This window comes from Haplochromis burtoni, unplaced genomic scaffold (assembly GCF_018398535.1).
Source record: "Haplochromis burtoni strain Fernald_Lab_line unplaced genomic scaffold, NCSU_Asbu1 Contig_432, whole genome shotgun sequence".
Lineage (NCBI taxonomy): Eukaryota > Metazoa > Chordata > Actinopteri > Cichliformes > Cichlidae > Haplochromis > Haplochromis burtoni.
Window position 1 is genome coordinate 386,035 of NW_024582793.1, and position 21,492 is coordinate 407,526.

General features: G+C 38.3%; 1 protein-coding gene across 1 annotated transcript in view; it reads left to right on the forward strand.

Moving 5' to 3' along the window:
- The first annotated feature begins 3,302 nt into the window (after window positions 1-3,302).
- The window catches only part of tmtops2b (teleost multiple tissue opsin 2b), a 31,230-nt gene continuing 13,040 nt past the window's right edge, over window positions 3,303-21,492 (forward strand). The window contains exons 1-2 of the mRNA XM_005945103.2: window positions 3,303-4,100; window positions 19,065-19,390. Coding sequence (XP_005945165.1) covers window positions 3,734-4,100; window positions 19,065-19,390 — 693 coding nt within the window. The 5' untranslated portion in view covers window positions 3,303-3,733. The remainder of the gene's footprint in view (window positions 4,101-19,064; window positions 19,391-21,492) is intronic.

The following is a 21,492-nucleotide window of genomic DNA, read 5'->3' on the forward strand; positions in this document are numbered from 1 at the left end:
TATGGCATAAATTGTCTAGTCTGTGATATATCTTCATATCCCAACAGTTATTATTTTAATTTCCATTACCACTACAAAGAAGCTGACATTTGCTGTTTCAGATTAAATGTCTCATTATGAACAACAAAACACTGTCATTACTTATTTAATGAAAATTAAGCCAAAATGCTCCCCGTGCAGCTTTTTCGGTGTGGCTTCATCGGTCTCTCACATGATGAATTTTGTCTCACTCTTCTTTCCAGTGTTCCCTCAATTCTTTGTGGTTTGTGGGATTTCATTTATCTACAGCTCTCCCAGCACAGCATTTCAGTCAAGTGGAAGTCTGGACTTTGGCTGGGTTATGGCAACATTGTAACATTGCTGCTGTTCTTGGGTTCATTGTCCTGATGCATGAAGAAGTTTCAACAAAACTTTAGCTGTCAGACAGATGGCTTCACATTTGACTCTAGAATACTATGTATACTGGTATGGAGAGGAGTTTATGGTCGACTCAAAGAGTACAAGGTGCCCAGGTCCTGTGGCTGCACACAAACCCAAATCAACCCCCCTCTACCACTGTGCTTCACACAGGGGATAAGATGTTTGTGATGATATGCTGTACATGGTTTTCTCCAAATGTGGTGCTGTGCTTTGTGGCCAGCTTCACTTTGGCCTTGTTTATCCAACAGACATTGTTCTAAAAATCTTGTGGTTTGCTCTTGTCTTGATTGTGCTTTCATGAGTCTCAGACCTATAGCTTTTGAGTTTTTTGCAGTTTCTCTGAATATTGCATGGTCTGACCTTAGGGTAAATTTGCTGAAAGGTCCAATCATAGCGTGATTGTGACATTGTCTTGAACATTTTCCTCTTGTTAATTCTCTTAAAAATTGTCTTCAAATTGTTTGGAAGCAACCTTATAACCTTTCCCATACTGATGAGGAAAAAAACAGTTGCGAGAAGGATTACTCTAAGATTACTGCTCCTTCCTTGGCATTGTGTTCACGAACACCTGAATGCTCCAGACCTGCAAACTGTCAAAACTTCTGCTTTCATACAGGTAAATCAAGTGCATTTTGTTAGCAATATCTTGCTGCTACTTAACCTCTTAATTCATATGGAAACAGCAAGGGTAATAACTCAATTTCTTACATGCATTTTGGCTTAAGTTTTGTCAAATAAATGACCAGATCTTTTTTCTTTTCTTTTTTTTTATCATGTCCTTAAAACTTTAGAGGATTTACTTTACTCTTATTCATTTGATTTGCAGGCAAATTTTCAACAGTGACATCAAAATAACACACTTCATCCCGCTTGATGGCTGATTTAACTATATATTAACTCGTGGGCAATCTAGATCCACTTATGAAGGCTGGGTGTAGGGCTTGCTGGAGGAGGAAGCTATGATAAATATAGACTGAGACAGTTCATATCCTGGTCGTGCTTGAATACTGGGTAGAATATGAGCACTCAGCTTAGGATAATCTGTTTGCCCAGGTCCTGAAGTGAACAGCTCATTGACCATTGTCTACCAACCCACTTGAAAGTTTTATGGGGAAAACACTGGATGAAAAATAAAATTTTCCTGTTGGCCTTTTCGAGTGTGTGCCCCTTTTACATTCTAAGCACACACAAAAAACAACAACAAAGATGCTTTTCTTTCTACCTTTGATGTTTTTTTCCCCCTTTTTGTTGTTGTCGTTGTTGTTTCAGACAGCCATGAATGAATAATTCTGAGAGTTCCACATGAGCAAAGATGGAGATGGAAGTCTAACTTTCAGTGGGGGGAACAGCTTTTTTAAAACCTTATTCTGGGTCCAAATCAGCAAATCTTCAATCTATGCAAAGGATTCTGTAGAAAGTGAGTTACAGCATTTAGCTTCTAGCTCTCACGTTGATCATCAGCACATTATCCTGGGATTAAACACTGTACATAGGCTTACAGGAATATTATTATTAATGTTTAATGTTGTTGTTTGTTATTGTATTATTATGTGTTGTAATTGTATGTATTTGTTGTTTGGACTACATTGTTGTACATTGTGTGCTAAATTGCTTATTTATCATTTTTGTCTGACCTGTCACGGGCTTCAGATGAAAAGTAGCCTTCTGGCTAAATCTAGCATATTTACATTGAGACATAGCTCTGTCTCCTTTAAATACATGTATTCAAGTTCCAAAATACAGATGTTCATCACACCCGAACTGCTGCCTGACTCTGTGCATTTCATTCTGTGAGATACTGTGAGAACCAAACAGAAAATTTTGCTTCATTTTTTCTTTTCTTTGTCAGCACAACCTTCAAATGCCCCTCATAAAATCAAACGCAAACATTTAGAGCACTTCACTTGGCAGTGGTCTCAGGCTTAGCTACAAAAACTGGATCCCTAAACTATGTCCTCCCTTAAATAGCCTGCTGCCCTAATTATGAAGGGCAACATCTTAGTTGTTGTCCATCCAAATATGACATTTAATTGTAAAATAAAATAAAATTCCCTAGATCAGGGGTCTCAAACAGGTCCCATGTCCTACTGATTAACCCTTCCCCCACAGTTGTTCATTGTATAGTAATAAAGTCAAAGATAAACAATGAAATGGCAGAGTGGTTCCTGTTTTTTCCCCCACTATCTACTATATAAATGTGTGGTTTTTCTGTTTATAAAATGTCCAGGATAAAAATAAATTAAAAACGTAATAAATAAAAAGGGGGATTTTTCATGAATTAACACAAACTTTCCACTTTATAACTACAGTGTAAGCAATGAACCACTAAATCTTTTTCTGTAAGTTTACACATTTCTTATCATTTAAACCCAAAGAATCACACCGACAGCTGTAGCTCATTTACTACAGCAAAATCTTTATGATGTAGGAAAACTGAGATGTAATGTTGAAATTGCTCTTCTTATACTGAGATATCTCAGGGGTAAAATGTGCAGCTAGGGGTCTTCCACAAGCCAGGGCCACTTAAGATAGGGGGCTGTATGTGGCCCACGATGTAAAATGAGTTTGACATCCCTGCCCAAGACCCGCCCTCAACGTGACCATCACAGACATAAATAAAAGCCTTAAACTACCCCCAGACCTAATTTCAACATTAAACCCCACAGCGGAAAAGCAGCAGCTGCGTTAAATTTCCGCACACCCTATTTAAACTTAAATAGGTCCTCAGAAAGATATATGTACAAACAGACACGCATATAAAGCCCCCCTCACCCCCCCACCACCACCCGTGGATCCAAGCATCCCACTACCCTGTGATGTAAGAGTCGCCCTGCCTTTAAAAGTCCTGGCGCAGAGCCCAAATCGCATAACACCACTGGTGGCACAAGAGTCTCCGCTACGAGCGCGGATTACAGCCAGTCTAAAAGTGGTAACTTGAAGACGAGAGAAATAAACTGCTGTGGAAAGTAACTTGATAACTGGGATGAATTTTGTTAGATTGCCCAAATTATATGTAATAGCGCGTACTGTCAAGCTGGTTCGCGGAGAGACGCGGTGAAAGCGGGGGAGGCGTTGCGTTAAAGTCACGTTAAGGTGACACTTTTTGATTACAATGTATTTTTTAACATTCCTGCCAGTTCTCTAAGAGTCGGCAGCCAGGTGATCGCTCTCAGGATCAGCGGAGGAATACGCATTTGTTGCACATGAGCATGGAGTAAGATGGAAGCTACACGCGCAAACTTTACAGATGCGCGATGTGACCAGCGCTGCCGAGTGAAGCAAGCTCCAGAGTGAAGAGAAACTGATGGACTGAATGGACGGCGGCATGTTTTCTGGTCAGGCTGGTCTGAATTACAGCTTCAACCTGAGCGATGACCGAGATTTGCTGGACGCGCCGGCGGGCTCGGCGAAGCTCTCTCCGGCGGGCTTTGTGGTGCTGTCCGTGGTGCTGGGCTTCATCATGACTTTCGGCTTCCTGAACAACTTCATTGTGTTGCTGCTGTTTTGCAAATTCAAAAAGCTGCGGACACCGGTGAACATGCTGCTGCTGAACATCAGCGTGAGCGACATGCTGGTGTGTTTGTTCGGCACCACTCTCAGCTTCGCCTCCAGCATCCGCGGAAAGTGGCTGCTGGGGCGCAGCGGCTGCAGCTGGTACGGCTTCATCAACTCTTGCTTTGGTAAGTTCTGCTTTTTTGAACAGCTCAAAGTTTGGGATGTTGTGGTATTTGTCAACTCATGCACCGTTTTACATTTCTGGAAATAAAACTGTGCGAAATATCTGCTGTTTTTGCAAAATGTATTATAATAAGTCACTGAGACACTGAAGTCAAAGTTGTGGCAAATATGCTTTATTTCACATCGTCAAATTTAATTAGTTATTAGTCCGCTCTGTTGTGTTTGTCTGCGTAAGAGTCATCGGGGCTGATGGGGATGGATTAATAATATTTTCAGTAGACCACGATACTCCCTCTTTAAATTACTTCGCTTTAATAAAGCCATTGGTATTCATTAACTTGGATTGTTTGCACAATGGTTAGTTTCTGTCATTATTCCAAGTAGCAGCTTTCACAATAATAATGCATAATAATAAGAATCTGTACATATAATGATAGCTGAGCCTGATAGATAATCAAACAAGCGCTCTTTGGATGGATCCAGATTCTTCTTCTTTTTTTTTTTTATCAAAGAATTGTGACCCAAAGTCTGTCCACTGCACAAAGAGAAGTACATTTGACGGTTGATGTCTTTCGGTAAACAAATTATGTAACGGTGACACTGGTTCTGACCTCAGACCTGCGGGTTTCATGTCTGTACAGCTCATCGCGTTTCTTTTTAAGTCTGCTTATCGACAGACACTGCCCGCTCTGTATCTCCAATCACACTGGCCAGTTGGTCCAGCGCTGCACTCTGACCTTCTCTTCCTCTGTCTCCAGAGGGAACGGGGATTGCAGTCAGATTTGAGTATTATTGTACTACATTGTTCATGAGCCCTCCATCCCCTCTCTTATTAAATTAAAACATCACGAGCTTTCCAGCGTTTCTTAACATCTGGCTGGTTTGCGCTCAAGGAAGAGTGAAAAAACAACAACAACAACCTTTATTTATAGAGCACATTAAAAGCCTTAGGCATACCAAAGTGCTTTACAAAAAAACAATAAAATAATACAGTTTATAATAAAAAAAAACGAGTTTGTGTTTTACAGTTTGTCACACAATGCATTGCATACTGATTTATTTAATGACGTTTAAGTCCATGCCCCCACACGGACTTATTTTTTATTTTTTGCACTTTTACTGTGTAGTTCATCCACCAGGAGGTGGTAGTGTCACAACCTGGATGCACTGACCCTCATCGCATTTATCAGAGGATATGAACTCTGGAACTGTAGCCATTTGTATTTATTTCTGTCTGACAGATTTAGGGCAATCTCGTGTTTTCATGTTAGGAGGGGAAACGTTTTTCCTACATTTGGCTTGCCCAGTGTTGATTGCTTTTTGGGGTCAGGCTCATGTCTTTGCCACAGTTTGGTAAGGAAAGTTAATTCTGACACAATTGCTGGAACGTAACTCACCCACTTTAGTCTTTTACAGTGTGGTTAATAAACTCAAATTAAAGTGCAAACTGCTTGTGCTATGCTAATAAGCATGATCCATTGTATGTGATTCGTTTCCTGTTTATCACAATGGAAACACAAAGCCTATAAATTTCACTGGACTCTCATGCTACTATAGCTGTGTGTAGGAAAAAGGAAATGATCATTTATGAGACTCCTATAACTCAGGTTGAGTTATAGGGGTCTCATAAATGATCAGACTTCAGTACACACTCAGTAGCTGCCGAGACCTTGTATAGTGTAGGTCTCATTTTCATTCTTGTTGTGGCTTTTTAGATGATCTAGTGCTTTTATGTGTTTACTTTATGCTTGTTGATATTCAAACTTTTGTCATTACACATTCTTGACCCTGATGAAGGCCACAAGCTGAAACGCGTTGATCAATTATTAAAGTTGTTCATCTTCCCTCAAGTGTTGACTTCCTGCTTTGTGATTTCATTACACATTCACACAGTAGTTGAATGAATAAAATTATATACACCGAGTTGTTCTCATGCTAGTAAAATTACTTTTCATTTCAGTTGCATTTTTTTTATTATACTTTTACAGATTTTCATCTGACCTCACAAATGATATTTAGACTCTTATCATGAATACAGAAATATGTATTATTTTAACTTATCTCTGTTTCCATATCCTCTGACGGTGGTGTTTTCCTTCTGCCGGTGCTTGTGTGCTGGTTTACATCTGTTCATTTACCTTCTGTGTATTGTAAAACCGGATATGTCAGCAGGATATGTTGAGGCGGTGAATTTTCATTTGTCTTCACGCTATGTTTTAAAGTCAGCAGCGTGCTTTGACTTTATTCTCCCCTGGGCTTCTGCATTTTTAAAACTTGAACCAGCATGGTAACAGCTCACTGCTTATTTTACTGGTGTCAAGAGAGAAGATGCTGGAAAGCTGACAGAAGTCGGTAGATACAAAATATTTGCCACATAAAGTTTGCCAATATGAATGCAAAGAGCAGCCATACTGTTAGTCAAACTCCCAGCACCCCCCACCCCACCTACCCACCCACTCACCTCTACACAGACACATGTATGCATGCAAGCACGCACAGATAGAGGAATTACAATTTTGTAAACACATTTTAACACGGGGAGCACAGAGAAAGTTGGTTTAAATGACTTTAAACATGGCGTGGGTGTTTGTTCGAGATGACTCGGAGTATTTCTGATCTACTGGGAGTTTCCCACAAAACCATTTCTATGCAGAGATGAACTGAAACAAAGAAGATGTCCAGTGAAAACACGCGTCTCACTCCTGTCAGCTAAGAACAGGAAACTGAGGCTACAGTTCACATGGATTCAGCAAAAGGGGGCAATAGATGATTGAAAAACACTGCCTGTTCTAAGCATTTCTGCTGCAGAGTTCGGATAGTGGGGCCAAAAATTTGTATAAACAATATCAAAGCATGGATCCATCCTGACTTCTATCAGTGGTTCATCCTGGTAGGGTAATGCTATTTTCTTAGCACACTTGGGTCCCTTAATACCAACTGATGGTTTAAACCCCACAGTCTGCCTGAGCATTGTTGCTGACCGTGGTCATCCCTTTATGACTAAAGTGTATCCATCTTCTGATGGCTGCTTCCAGCAGGTTAATGCACCACGTCACAAAGTTCAAGTTATCTCCAACAGGTTTCTTGAACATAACAGCGAGTTCACTATACTCAAATGGCCTCCACAGTCATCAGATCCCAATCCAATAGAGCCCCTCTGGGATGAGGTGTAACAGAAGATTCATATCATGAAGGTGCAGCTAGCAAATCTGCAGCAACTGTGTGATGCAGTCATGTCACAATGAACCAACATCTCAGGAATGTTTCCAACACCTTGTTAAAATCTATGCCACAAATAAATAGGGTAGTTATGAAGGCAAAATTAGGTCCAACCTGGTACAAGTTGTACCTAATAAAGTCTCTGATGTGGGTCTTATGCTTCTTTGTTAAACATTTCTTAATATGTTGTTGTAAGAAATCGTATTCACAAGCAACCTGTATGCTCTTTCACACCATACATTGTTCCTATACTTATATGACATGTGTGCAGGATGTTAATATGTTTGTACCAATGATCAAGCACTCTTACCTCGTCCAGTACATCCTGTTCTCCCAAGTAGCTGTTTTGTTAAAAGACCATTACCGTCAGTGTCACATAGTGTGCGCTTGAAGATGGCAGAACGCTTTGAGTGTCAGCAACCATAATACACTGATTGTTCATTTCTCTCTTTCTATATATATCGTTGCTATTATCATCTCCCTGTTATTCCTTCATCATATGAGACAGCATAAGGGCTGATTCAATATATATAACTGCCAGAGAGTCGCACAACATAACAGATCACAGTTTTTCTTGGCCTGAGGCTAATTTCAAACACGGGTAAAATTAAAAACAGGGCTATCATCATATACAGATAGAGAAAGCAATCAAGACATAGACAGTCATGCTGTCTTTTTGTACAGAAAGTATACAGGAAGTACTTGTACAGGAAGTATAAAGAAAACAGAAATGTTGAAATAATACATTTTATTATTTTTTCCAAAGCATCATTATGACCACATTACAAGAACTTACAGTATTCCTAAAGACTTTTGAAGTATAGTTGTTTCGGTGTTCTGACTCCTGTCTTGTACTTACGCTACACGAGTGGGAAGGTGGGTGACAACAAAGAGCAGGAAGAATGTTTTACTTTTAAAAGTCCGGTGATCTGCACACACTCAAGTAAACAGCTGATAAGAAGAAAGGACAATACACAGGGTGTAGTCTGTTTATTGTTCAAGGGCCTGACATTCACTTAACCTGACTTCTTAAAGCTTTTAAGCAACCCTACAAATCACTGGCTTACACCACTTGAGTAAGAACCTTGTAAGAATAATGATGTTACTGATGCTTTTGTTGCAAGCTGTAAGTGCTGTATATCATGATTAGGTATATGCTGCATGTGTGTGTGTGTGTGTGTGCAAATGCATCACATGGGAGTAAATGAGGCAGTGTAGGTTTAAGAAAACAATGGCTGTAATGAAGATCAACGATCTACATCCCAGAATGAAGATAAAGCAACTTGTGTCAAGAGACACCCAAACATAAAGATTTTGATAGTCAAAGGCAAATTTATTTCTATGGCACATTTAAAGACAAGCTCTATATATAAAATAATCAAATGACACAAAAATGTAGAACAAAATGACAGAATTTAATGAAGGAAAAAAAAAAGAGAAAACCCGAAGAAGAAGTAGCACTAAGAAAAATAGTCAAAACTAATTTGGATTTAAAAGCCAGAGAATAAAAGTTTTATTCTGAGTTTTAGAGTTAAATCAAGAGTTAAAGGAGTTTTGCTTTTCGTAATCATTGTTTTCTTTTTAGCTTAAAAGCAGTAAGTGGGGATTGATGTTTCCTTCTCTCTACACATTGTAAAGTAGCTAACAAAGTCATATAACTTACTAACAGTTTTACCTCAAAACTACTGCATTTTCTTTGATTTTAATCACATGTGAACAGAATTTTCCGGAAAAATAAATACATTTATGACAGAAAACAGCATGTTTGGGATGATCATTAATGAATTATTAACTGGGATTTACATATTGGTTTGTCAAGTGAAAGATCTCTGCTCTGATATAAAGAGGAGACACAAATGCCTTTCGGGAAGAGCATCCAGTGTACAAATCTGCCAAATTAAACATGTGGTGACCTGCTGTCAATAAGAGAGCAGCTGAAAGTAGCTCTATTAATTTCATGACCTTTCTTTCATGACTATTATCTCAAAAACCTGGTGGTAGATATCCTTGTAGATGCCAGGGAGGGAACAGAAATAGGAAAAAACAGAAATGGGAAAAACAACAATGGAAATAGGAAAAAAGACAAAGAAATAGGAAGAAACAGATTTCCTAAAGCACAAGGAAAGTGTTTCTGGGGAGACAATAACCTGACGGACCAGTTGCAGGAACCCAAAACATGGTAGGTGTGTTTTTATCATGATTCATATATTACTGATGACGGATTTTAAGGCTAATAGTTAGACTAACACACTTCTCATCTTTTCTTTCCTCACAAAACCGATAAATCCTCCACTTTTAAGTGTCTCCCAGTGCAATTCTTAGCATATTTTGGTCTCTGCAACTGGTCCGTCGGGTTATTGTCTCCTCAGAAACACTTCCCTTGTGCTTTTGGAAATCTGTTTTTTCCCATTTCTGTTTTTGTTTTTCCTATTTCCGTTGTGTTTTGTGTGCTTTTGCAGCGTTTTTCTTATTGCTGGTGTTTTCTTAAGTTGCAGTCTGTTTGGCTTCTCAGGGCCACCGCACTAATCACGGTAAACACATAAAAGTTAGCTGAACTTAAAAGTTCATTAGAACTTTAATATTCTGATTATATTTGACATTTAACTTTTTCCTACAATAAAAACCAACATGTCTGATACTTAAATAAAAACATTCTCTGTTACTTTCCAATTATGTCTTTCTTGGGAATAAACTGATATAACTTACAACAAAATCACATTTTCAGTTTAGACAAAACTCACAATTTATCGTTCACCTTTGTAATCCTTTTTAATTAAACAAAAGCCAACAACTGGAATTTATGAAATTCCATACTTGAGAAAGTTATGCCTCACTTGCATTCTCGAATGAAATATTTAACAGCTTAAGTACATTTTTTCAGTTTAAAAGTGTTTTCTTGGATTCCAGCAATAACACATTGCACTGTTAATATTCATCAAATACTAAAAAGAATTCATTTTAAAATAAATGTTAATACCTAAGGGCAATATGTACTTTTGAATGTCTGAATATCAGATTTGATTAATTATCCTGCAAACCGTTGAAACTCTAAAATGCTAAAATGTGCAAACACTGTACCACTGATTGGATTCTATTAGTTTTTCTGTATATGTTTGGTTAACATTCACATTCAAAACAGTGACTGCAGGAACTAAGTTGACATATATTATGGAAATTTTAACAGTAACCTGCAACACAGCCAGTGAGCGTTTTGAAACGGTTTAATAACATATTGCAATATGGAGAGAAACCTCCCAGCCAAAACACTAGCATCATCTCTGAAATTTGACGTCTTATATACACCATCACAGACACTCTCAACCAAAGAACATTCCACAGCACATCATGTCTCCCTATAGCTTCAGTCCAGCTCAACCTGCACCTTTCCCACCCTAAGAAAAGTTACGACCACCCATCACCTCCCTTAAAGCAAGATGTCTGGAGATCTTCCAGTCTACAATGGGTCCTCTGTGAAGGTGCAATAAAACTTGGGGCCTTGTGATAACATTCTACATGCATGCAAACTGTCGACAGTACTCTTACTATACTAAAGAGAGAAAGTGATATTACTATTACTATGTGATATGATTAAAATATGTGATTAATACATGAGAAAAGAAATCTGCCACCAAACATGATTTTTATTCCAAAAAGAATCAAATAAACCTGAAATATTAATCATTAAATATGGTATTTATTTTTTGCAACCATCTACTATGCCTAAAGGAGACACTTAACCACCGCAGCGCTGTCTTTCTGTGTTCCTTTTTTGGATGTTAGCAAGTTTTACAGGGACTGACACTGACCCAAACATTATTTGATGTCCTCATAACAGAAGGGGCTATGGCTGTCTTATACTTTATAGTAGCTAAAGCCTGTAAGCTGCAGAACCTTAATAACAGAAGATATCAGTGAGGATGAGGTCAGAACAACAGATTGATTGCATGTCTGTTGTATTTCTTTTTTACTTAGCCTTAGCAAGAGTGACACAAAAAGGCAGGGAAGAAAGCCACAGTTGGAGGGTGGCAGTGCATCTGTTATATTTGGGTTTTTCATCTGAAGGTGATGGTTAAGCCACAAAAAAAGCTAAAAACAACACAATAGAATGAGGGGTTGCTTAATGGATGTCTTAACGTTGTTTTAATTGCACTGGCAATTGAAAATATTTGTATTTTCCCAGGAAAATGAGACATCCAAATATACATGGAATACAGTATATAAGGCAGAAAGAGTGCAACTGTATTATTGTAGGGTCAGTACCTTACGCGCCTTGAGGCAACTCTAATTGTGATTTGGCACTATGTTAATCAAATTGAATTCAATTGTACAAGCTTGGATGTCAATATTTGATATGACACTTATTCTTCAACACAGCCTGAAACCTCTTAGGCAAGCTGACTGATTTCTTCTTCTTCTTCTTAGCCTTCAGAGAGACTTTATCCAAGGACAAATCTCAAAGCTCTTCTTTAGATTTTGATTGCCTTTTGTTCTGTTTTCTGCCAAGATGATCTGACTTCACTGAGGTGTGGGGAGGTGAGTCTATGACAGATAATTGCAGGTCTCTCTGGGAAATGAGATTTAAATCTCAATAGATGAATAAAGGATAATAATCAAAATCTTACAGTACTTTTCTGTGTTTACATTTCCCTTAATTTTGACAAGATCCCAAACGTCACTGGCTGAAATGACGTCCCAAATCATGAAGAGCCTCCACCGTTTTTTACTGATGTCTATACATGTTCACTGTTCCTCCAAACACACTAATGGTTTGGATTCATCATTCCACAAGACCCCTTGCCACTGAATTTCAGTGCAATTCTTGTGTAATTTGCCATAAATCAGGCTGTTTCCCTTCCTTAATAATGGCATCTTGACATCCATCTTTCTACCAGAACATATCTGTTGAGGCTTCAGTGGATAATTGAAAAGCCATATGCATCCCCCAGGTCCTATGTCAGGTCTTTGCTAGTTGTTTTCCTGTTTAAGGACAGGACTTTCAGATATTGTTCAACAGCTATAGATTCGTAGTCCTTACACTTCTTTTGTCCTCCACTTGTTCAGTTTTGCCAGTTTTTGAACGATATGCTGCACAAAATGCCGAGCTATACTCCTTGGGAATCGCCTTGTTGTTGCAGAAATGCTATTTTATGCCTTTCAAGCTGTGTTATCTTTGGCATTTTTTCATATATTCAGGTAAAGAAAGTGGAACTAATTGTGTTTCTGTGCAAGCAATGTCCCATTTCTTTAATATGAGATTACAGAAACTCATTTTGTCAGTCTAGTACTAATAAGTGGAGCAGGACTTCATTGGTTTTTAAGCATAAGGTCTGGCAAGGATCTTATCCCCTTACCTAATGGCAGTAAGGGTGTCGTTGCCTAGCCTGTAGAGGACCATCCATGGATATGCCTCCATGGTTTGCCACTAAACATGTTGAATGCTGTTAGAGGCAGCATAATGTTCTCCACGGTTCTTCTAGACCAGGGCTGCTCAATCCCAGTCCTCAAGAGCTACTATCCTGCAGCTTTTAGATGCATCCCTACTCCAACACAGCTGAATCAAATGGTTTGATTACCTCTTCAGCATGCCATCATGTTTGGCAAAGGCCTGATAACAAGCCATTCATTTGATTCGGGTGTGTGGGAACAAGGATGCATCTAAAAGCTGCAGGACGGTAGCTCTCGAGGACTGGGATTGGGCACCCCTGTTCTAGACCATAGGTGTCAAACTCTGGCCCGCGGGCCAAATTTGGCCCGCAGCCTAATTACATTTGGCCCGCGAAGCCATACCAAATTACTATTAGCGCTGGCCTACTGGTATTATACAGCTAATATATATATTGTTTAGTATTAAGCTTTGCTGTTCCATATTCAGTTTTTCAGTAAAACTTGTTTGAGTCCATAAGAAAAGATTCATTCTTATATCTAGAGGAAGATTTTTTTTTTCAATAAATATTAGCGTTAGCCCGCGACTTTGTTCCAGTTTTGAATTTTGGCCCACTGTGTATTTGAGTTTGACACCCCTGTTCTAGACCCTTTGACATCTTTCACATGTGCTCTTTCACAATTGCAAAAACTGGTGAAAAAAAAAACAGTCAGAAAAGCATTTCCCATGTTACCGACTTGCAAGTGTTGCAATTGCATAAGTATAAATTTGGATGTGTTAGGATTAAAATACAGTGTACTGAAAATATAACACATGCATTTAATAGGGGTTTATAAGTGTAATTACAGAGAATAGTTTGCCCAGGCAGAGGATGAGATGACATCTCCTAATTTGTTCAGTTTTTGGGCGCTCGATTAAGTGTTAATATTAAGTGTCATGTTCAATATACAAGTAAGAGGCTGACATGAATTCTAATTACACCAGACACTTATAATTACATTATCTCTGACATGACATAAACACAGCCTTGGGGTGAATGTTGGAGACTTCAGTAGCAGTCCTGTAACTTGCAGCTTCATAATGGTTTAAGCATTAAAGGACTGATATGAATAGAAGATATTAACATATTGTACTTTAAAAAGGAATTCCCACAAACGTGCCACTCTATAATTTTTGGCACACACAATAGTAGAAGGTACTGAGATAAAGTGCCAGTTGAGAAACTCAAGAAAATCATAATATGTGATAACCAAATCTGCCAGACTGAAGCTTTGTTTGACCACGTTTAAATCTGTAATGGTAGACTGATCAGCATCTGCACCATTTATTCAAAAATGGAATGGTTTGACTGAAAAAAAGGTTTCAAATATTTGATTTATCAGCTGGTATGTCTTTCTGGTTTCAGTGCTGCATATTTTGCATCTCTGGAATTTCAAGAGAAAATGTCTCCTAACAGTTCATTTCTTAAATGCCAGGTTTGTTTGAGCAATGAGGTCTTGCATGGTAGCTTTATTCAGCTAGCTACATAAACTTTATTAAGTGGATGTAGTTGCGTTACTTCCCTGATGTTGCTTGCTTTTAAAATTCAACCAAAATGTGTTTATGCATTTGTATAGCACTATACAAATGCATAAGCCGAAGCTATGCAGAGGGATAGAAAGATGGAGAGAGATAGAACATGTAAAACATATGAATACATATCATTGTGTATGGCATTTACACATAATTATTATGGAAATGGAACAAACAACAATTAGAAGCAAAAAACAAACAAGAGAAGAGTTGTTTCCCATGTTCACAGCTGTCTTGTTACATACAGTGGCTTGCAAAAGTATTTGACTCCCTTGAACTGGCAAGCTTTAATTGCAGCAAAGTATTGACTCAGGGGGCTGAATAATTACGCACACCCCACTTTTCAGTTATTTATTTGTAAAAAATGTTTGGAAACATGTATGATTTTCGTTCCACTTCTCACGTGTACACCACTTTGTGTTGGTCTTTCACGTGGAATTCCAATAAAATTGATTCATGGACCAGACTTTGTCAAAACAGAGGTAAAACTGTGGGAGTGAACTCTTTTATTCTGTTATGCAATGACTAATCTTTACACAATATGTTAAACCAGGGAACAACTCACTTGAAATATAAATAAACAAAAGGTTAAGAGGATCCTGCAGACATTGTTTGTTGATAATAAAAAGTTTTAGGCACTGTAATTTAAAGGAAATAACAGATGTGTCTCATCTTGGCACAGCTGTCCAGGAAGCTTGTTCCACAGGTGAGTACCATAAAAACTGCTTCACTTTTGTTTCGTTCTAAATATGGGAATGTGCATAAATGGTATGTTCCCTTTAACCTGAGCATTCTGGGTGTTTTGTGAGGCACGAGTAGATTAAATGCTTCGTAAACTTGTACCAGTATTTTTAAGATCTGTCCTTTGACACACAAAAAAAACCAGTGCAGAGATTTGAAAATAGAGTAATGTGCTCAAGATCAATAAAGATACTCTTATAATATTCTAATCTGTATCTACTTCAAACATGCATCCATTTTTAAAAAAATATTTTTTAAATTTTTTTATCTAGCTGTGAAAATCTAGGCCATAGTTCAGAATTATGCTAAGATTTCTGGTCTGGATTTAAGACTTAAGCATCTTTTATAGACAGGCTTTTATAGACTTTCGTTCTTTTTTTTTTTCCTTTTTTCTTTGTCAATAAAAACAATTTCAGTCTTTTCTGAGTTCATTTTCAGGAATTTTTGGCATATCTACTCAATAATTTGTTTACTGCAACTTTTGTGAAAGTGTAGGGGACCATAGTCCTGAGGTAGCACCGATAGTTGTGTGTCATTGGGTGTTAGGACTTTTTGACCTGTCACTATTTAGATGAACATTGTTTATTACTTTAAAGACATCTAAACTGAACATACTGCGCAAAGTGACATCGGAATGATGTGTTGTTGTTGGGGTGTCGTTTTTCCGGTGTACAATTTTGGTCCAATGAAGAGGTTGTTTTGTAACGCCAGGTTACGTCTTTTTCTGACGTCTGCTTAACATCTAGTGTTGATATCCGTCCCTCTGTGTACAGGCTATTTATAGTCCAAATGCGGTCGTTGTCGATGTCTTTTCAATGTCAAACCTACTAATTTTTGACATCAATTTAATACTGCTTCTGGAGGATCTGTAGTCCCATTTTTTAAGAGGCTGGAGGGCATGTTTTCTGTACAGTAACAGTAATGCACGAGGGAATGCTGAGTGATCAGTGGATGTCCCCAGCTTCTCACAGCTAATTTGCAAAATGTGTGCATCAACAAAGACTGTCAAGCAGGTAGTCCAGTTCATACATGCATACTTGTACAAACTTCTCGTACTTTCTGTTGCAACTTCTCTCAGTCCAGCTACCGATCACAACCACATTTATTTGCTCTTACAATCAGCTCTTCATAATAAAACAGGATACTTACAAAATGAACCATATATAATGCAAATGCTCTTTGAATCTTATTAAACACGTTGTAGTATGAATTCCAAAATTTATAATATTACATATATTAATCATATAAATTTCCTGTAGCTGTCATAGACATCTACATGTCGACATTCAAACTAGGTCCACAATTTGGATGCCCAACCATGAATGTCGAATAGATGTCCAGAATAGCTCCTGGACCGACAGACCCAATATAGACATGAGCTGCATATCTATCAGATGCCCAGTGTTTATTGGGAAAGGTATTAAAAAGAGTGTTACCCATTAAAAAATGGGTAGACAAAAATGGGTAGACAATGTAATGTAATTTTTTATTAAGAAAGCACCTTCTGATTCTACTGTCCGCAGAGATGGTAAAAAAAGACACCCTATTGTCAAAGAGAGCAGTATCGGCCACAGGCCTTTGGACATAACTAGGTGTAGGATATGATACGTGTCTGAAATGATCCAGAATACACAAAAGTTCTTTGGTAATGCTATTGCTGTGTTGATCAATATGCATATTAAAAACACCAACTTAACAATGTTAAAGTCATGCCTAATGGCAATCTAGTCAATCCTTTTCACTTTATTTTGAGGGTCTATAAAACTGAAATTTGGAGGGGCTGTTTCAATAATAACCATTGTTTTTGTTTTACGAGGTTTTATTTAGGAACATAAAATCAAGATAATTTTTGGAAATAAAATCATTAAACAGGATGAGCTTGCCAGCCAGACTGGACCTTTAATAAAGCTAAATTTAGTTTAGTAGAAGCATTACCTAACACAGTCTGTGGCTGGCATATAATAGGAGTTATTAGATTAGATATATTAGCTGTGTGCTTTGAGCACACTTGGTTTCTTCTATTGTTGTGTTTTTGCCATCAGCTATCTAGGTTCACCAGTATGTTTAGAGAAATAACATGGGAAATCTCATCAATGATACACTTCTGACTGCTGCCACGTGATGTATCCTTAATTTGGCATGTGTTAATAACATAGTAACACTGTGCAAACTGTGTAAATGAGAAAGGTAATAAACTGCAGAGAAAAAAATGAGACAATTTGATGGTCACAGCAGTTTGAAGCAAATAGATGCTCTGCAGAATGCAGTAACATTCACTTAATCTAACTACTTTGTAATTTACAAACACATCAAACATCCCATGCAAATATCTATTTCTTTCATGTCTGATGCTTCATGTGTGCACTGTGTGTAAAGCAGTGAAGTGCAGTATGTCCGACAGTCTTGGTCGTTGTGTCCTTGGGCAAGACACTTCACCCGTTGCCTACTGGTGGTGGTCAGAGGGCGCGGTGGCGCCAGTGTCCGGCAGCCTCGCTTCTGTCAGTGCGCCCCAGGGTGGCTGTGGCTACAATGTAGCTTGCCATCACCAGTGTGTGAATGGGTGGATGACTGGATGTGTAAAGCACTTTGGGGTCCTTAGGCACTGGTAAAGCGCTATACAAACACAGGCCATTTACCAGGGTAAATCCAATCAGCCATAGTTCAAGGAGGTAGATGCATTAGTTTAGAGGAAAAATGCTGCACCACAAAAAGCACTGACAGATTGAGCTGAAATGAATAGTTATGGGATGGTGACTTTGCTAGACAGAAAAAAATACATCATGATGCTGGAAAGCATTACACTGTATACAGAGGGTCATCCCTCTGTATACAGTGTAATGCTTGGCTTTTTGGGAAAGACACCAATTTTACCACCAAGCTCTACATGAAATATTTCGTCCTCTGTGGCTGCAGACAGCTTTGGATCCTCTTGTGTTCTCGGTTATGCGTTTTTCTCATAAAGGTCAAATTAAATGACCTGGTAGCATTTCCGATGGATTCTTGAGGGGTTTTTTTTCTTGTGTCTTGGAAGCACTGGGTGCTGGTCATGCGTAGGGCAGAGATAGGACTTGTACACAGTATAGTCATAGCCTCAGGCTACTCTCTCCTTCTGGTACAACCATTCTAAGCAGATAATACATAGGAAACAAAAGTTATTTAGTAATTAAGCATTGATTATACTGTGCTGTACACATGGACAGATGAAGACTCAATGGCCAAGCAGTCACTTCTTAAAATTCCGTTGTCTCTACAGACAAGTCTGTGTCGTCACAAAAAATATTATAATTATTAAGATTATTATAAAATGGCAAGGTTTATAAGAACACAAAGCATTTGTCATATTTGACAGTGATTATCCAAATGTAATTAATTTCCTCGTGAATGATATTAAATGAAGATGTGCACAGTCTTTGGTACACCTCAAAGAAATGTTTTTAATTAATTAGCACAATGAAGGTGGCTGTTTGTTGAATCACTTGTTGTGACAATCCATTAGCACAGTGTCTAAATCCCAACTGACTGCAGGTAAGATCAGACACAATGAGTCATTGTGATTGAGATTCATTCTCACAGATATTTCAGTTTGACTGAGGTGCATTTTGAAGCTAAGGTGAACAAGTGTTTCTCACTGATTGTAGTGAACATTTTGTTTGTTTTTAATTAAATCTTCCAATCTTTATTTCTTTTATACAGCAGCTCAATATTTTGTAAAGACCTGACCCAAAATCGATTAAAGCTATTGATGTGGTACTCTCGTGAATTTCCCATGAGTACCATGCTGTTGGCTTTTGTGATTCTGGTGGAAGTTTATTGGCTCAAAACTTCATGTACCTTGCAATCACCTTTAAGATTTCCTCACTTTTAAGTGAGTGTTTTTTCAAGAACAATCAGCATTAAAGACTAAGATCATATAATATTGTTTTCTGTACTTTTATGACTGCCTGTTGTTGCAATTTATTGTATTATAAACTGTATAAATGTTTATTGCCCTCTTGAGCCAGTTACATCCTACCCCCACTGCCTCACGCCTCCACATCTCTGTCTTTCTCAGGTATAGTTTCGCTGATCTCTCTGGTGATCCTCTCCTACGACCGCTACAGCACCCTTACTGTTTACAACAAGCGTGGGCCAGACTACCGTAAGCCCCTAATAGCCGTTGGGGGCTCTTGGCTGTACTCCTTGTTCTGGACAGTGCCCCCCCTACTGGGCTGGAGCAGCTATGGCATAGAGGGGGCAGGAACAAGCTGTTCTGTGTCCTGGACTGCTAACAGTGCCCAATCGCACGCCTACATCATCTGCCTCTTCATTTTCTGCTTGGGTCTGCCTGTCATAGTGATGATCTACTGCTACAGCAGATTGCTTTGGGCAGTCAAACAGGTACACACACTAGCTGTCAGACACTGACACTTAGTCACACATTAACTGCATACATGTGAATGTCTATGCTGTTTTTCCTTTTAGGAATAAGGTGTCAAAAATAAAGCTACAAGTTGCTTAGAGTGATTTTGCACCTTTGAACACCAAACACTGCAGATGTCAAACATGGCCGAAAAGAGCTTTTTTGCTTTTTAATAACTGACAAAGGTGACAAAGCTTCAGAGCTTCATATGAACAGATCTCTGCTAAGATAAAACTAACATGTAAGACAGAGGAAGGGGTAGGTTTTGTGCACTGGACAACTGGATAGATTTTGAACTTTTAGCTTTTGACTGTATTATCATAAGTCTTTGTAGGGTTATCAACTTTTCTCCGAGGACCCACTGGGTCATCTAATCTGTCGTGTCCCAGCAGGGCTATTTTCAGAAATAAATGTCCCCAGCGTGAAATACATGTAAGGTCAATAAAGTTGTTGTAATCAACCATCAAATATTCAGATCTGCCCATTCTTTTATTTTTGCTGACTTAAAGAAAGAAAAATAAAAGCTAGCTGATGTATTTACCCGTCAACAAAACTGTTTAGTTTTTCTGAACAGTATAAATTTCTAGTAAATTTTAAATAGAGCAGCACTGCAAACAAAAGTCTTCTGATTTTTACTGCACACTGATCTATTTGCATGAAACTTGCTGAAAATCTAGAATACACCTGAAAACATTTAGCCTTTCCCATTTGTTCTGTTCATGTGGTATCACATTGGAAAGGTAAACGTTTTTCTGTCAGTCCTATTTAAAATCCTGACATGTTCCACATCCATCTGAGATATCTCTTAGACAGAAGTTATAAAATCTGACAGATGACATAATCTGACATCAATGAGATTTTCTGCAAAGCTACAATGAAGTTTGATTGAAGAAGTTTCTGGCTAAATACATCAACAGTACATGTCAGATTTGGTTGACAGTCTATAAATCAAGGCGATATCTATCCCATCAAAGTTAAAGCTACTCCACTCAGCTAATGGAACAGAGCAGTGCTGCTAGAAGATACGTTCCCACCACAGTCATATTCATAGAACACAGATGTTTATGATGAGTTTACTGATGAGTTGCAATATATTCATGCCTTCTGCTCATTTACATAAAAATAAAAGCAAAGAAACGTAACACGGTTTGCGGGGAATCAGTCAACCAATCACAGTTTCTTTGGTGATTGGTTCATGGGTATTTTTTTTTCTATTTTTAAGTGAGTGACTTCACTTGTCTTGGGTAAATAAATAAAAGATGTTCCACTCCCGTTGCTTTAGATTTATTCCTGAGAGCAACAGGAGGGTAGCAGAGGATTATCACAGCATTATGACTCAGACAAAGCCTAAGCTACTCAACCATCTTCTTGGGTTTGTTTTAGGTTGCTTTAATATAGTGAATTTAAAGCACTTCAGGAACTCAGACTGACCCCCTGGTATCAATAAGCAGCTTTTTTTCAAATCCCCTCCAAGTATAATTATCTATGTTTGGATCATATGAGATAAACTGGTTTTATTTCAGTTTCATTACTTTTGTTTAACTTTAAATATGCTGTTAAGTTCATAACATTTTACACACTGACCTTCCTTTGTCAGAACACCAGTTTCCAGCCTAATAAGTTCAGGTTGCATTAAATCAAAGAGTGCATCTAACTTTATACAGTTTGGCTGATGCTTTATTGCTGAACTAAACCAGGCAACTCTGTGTTGGTGCTGATAAGGTGATGCACTGGGATCTCCATGCATACGGTTTAAAAAGAAAATTATGTAGTTTTACAATACATACTCATAAAAAGTTGTGACATGTAACATATCCATCCATTAATTTTCTGCCACTTATCTGAGTTTGTGTAAAGAGAGCAGCAGTCTAAGAAGAGATGCCCAGACCTCCCCTCTGTCTATCCATCCAAGCTAAGAGATGTAAACTTGTTTCTGTCTTACAGCTTGTGGTAATAGATGAAGGTAGGGATGTAGATTTACAGGTAAATCAATAGTGATCTCATTCCAGCCACTTCACACTGCAAACTAGCCCAGCGCAAGCTGTAGGTCCCCACTCAGTAAAGCTAATAGAACTACATC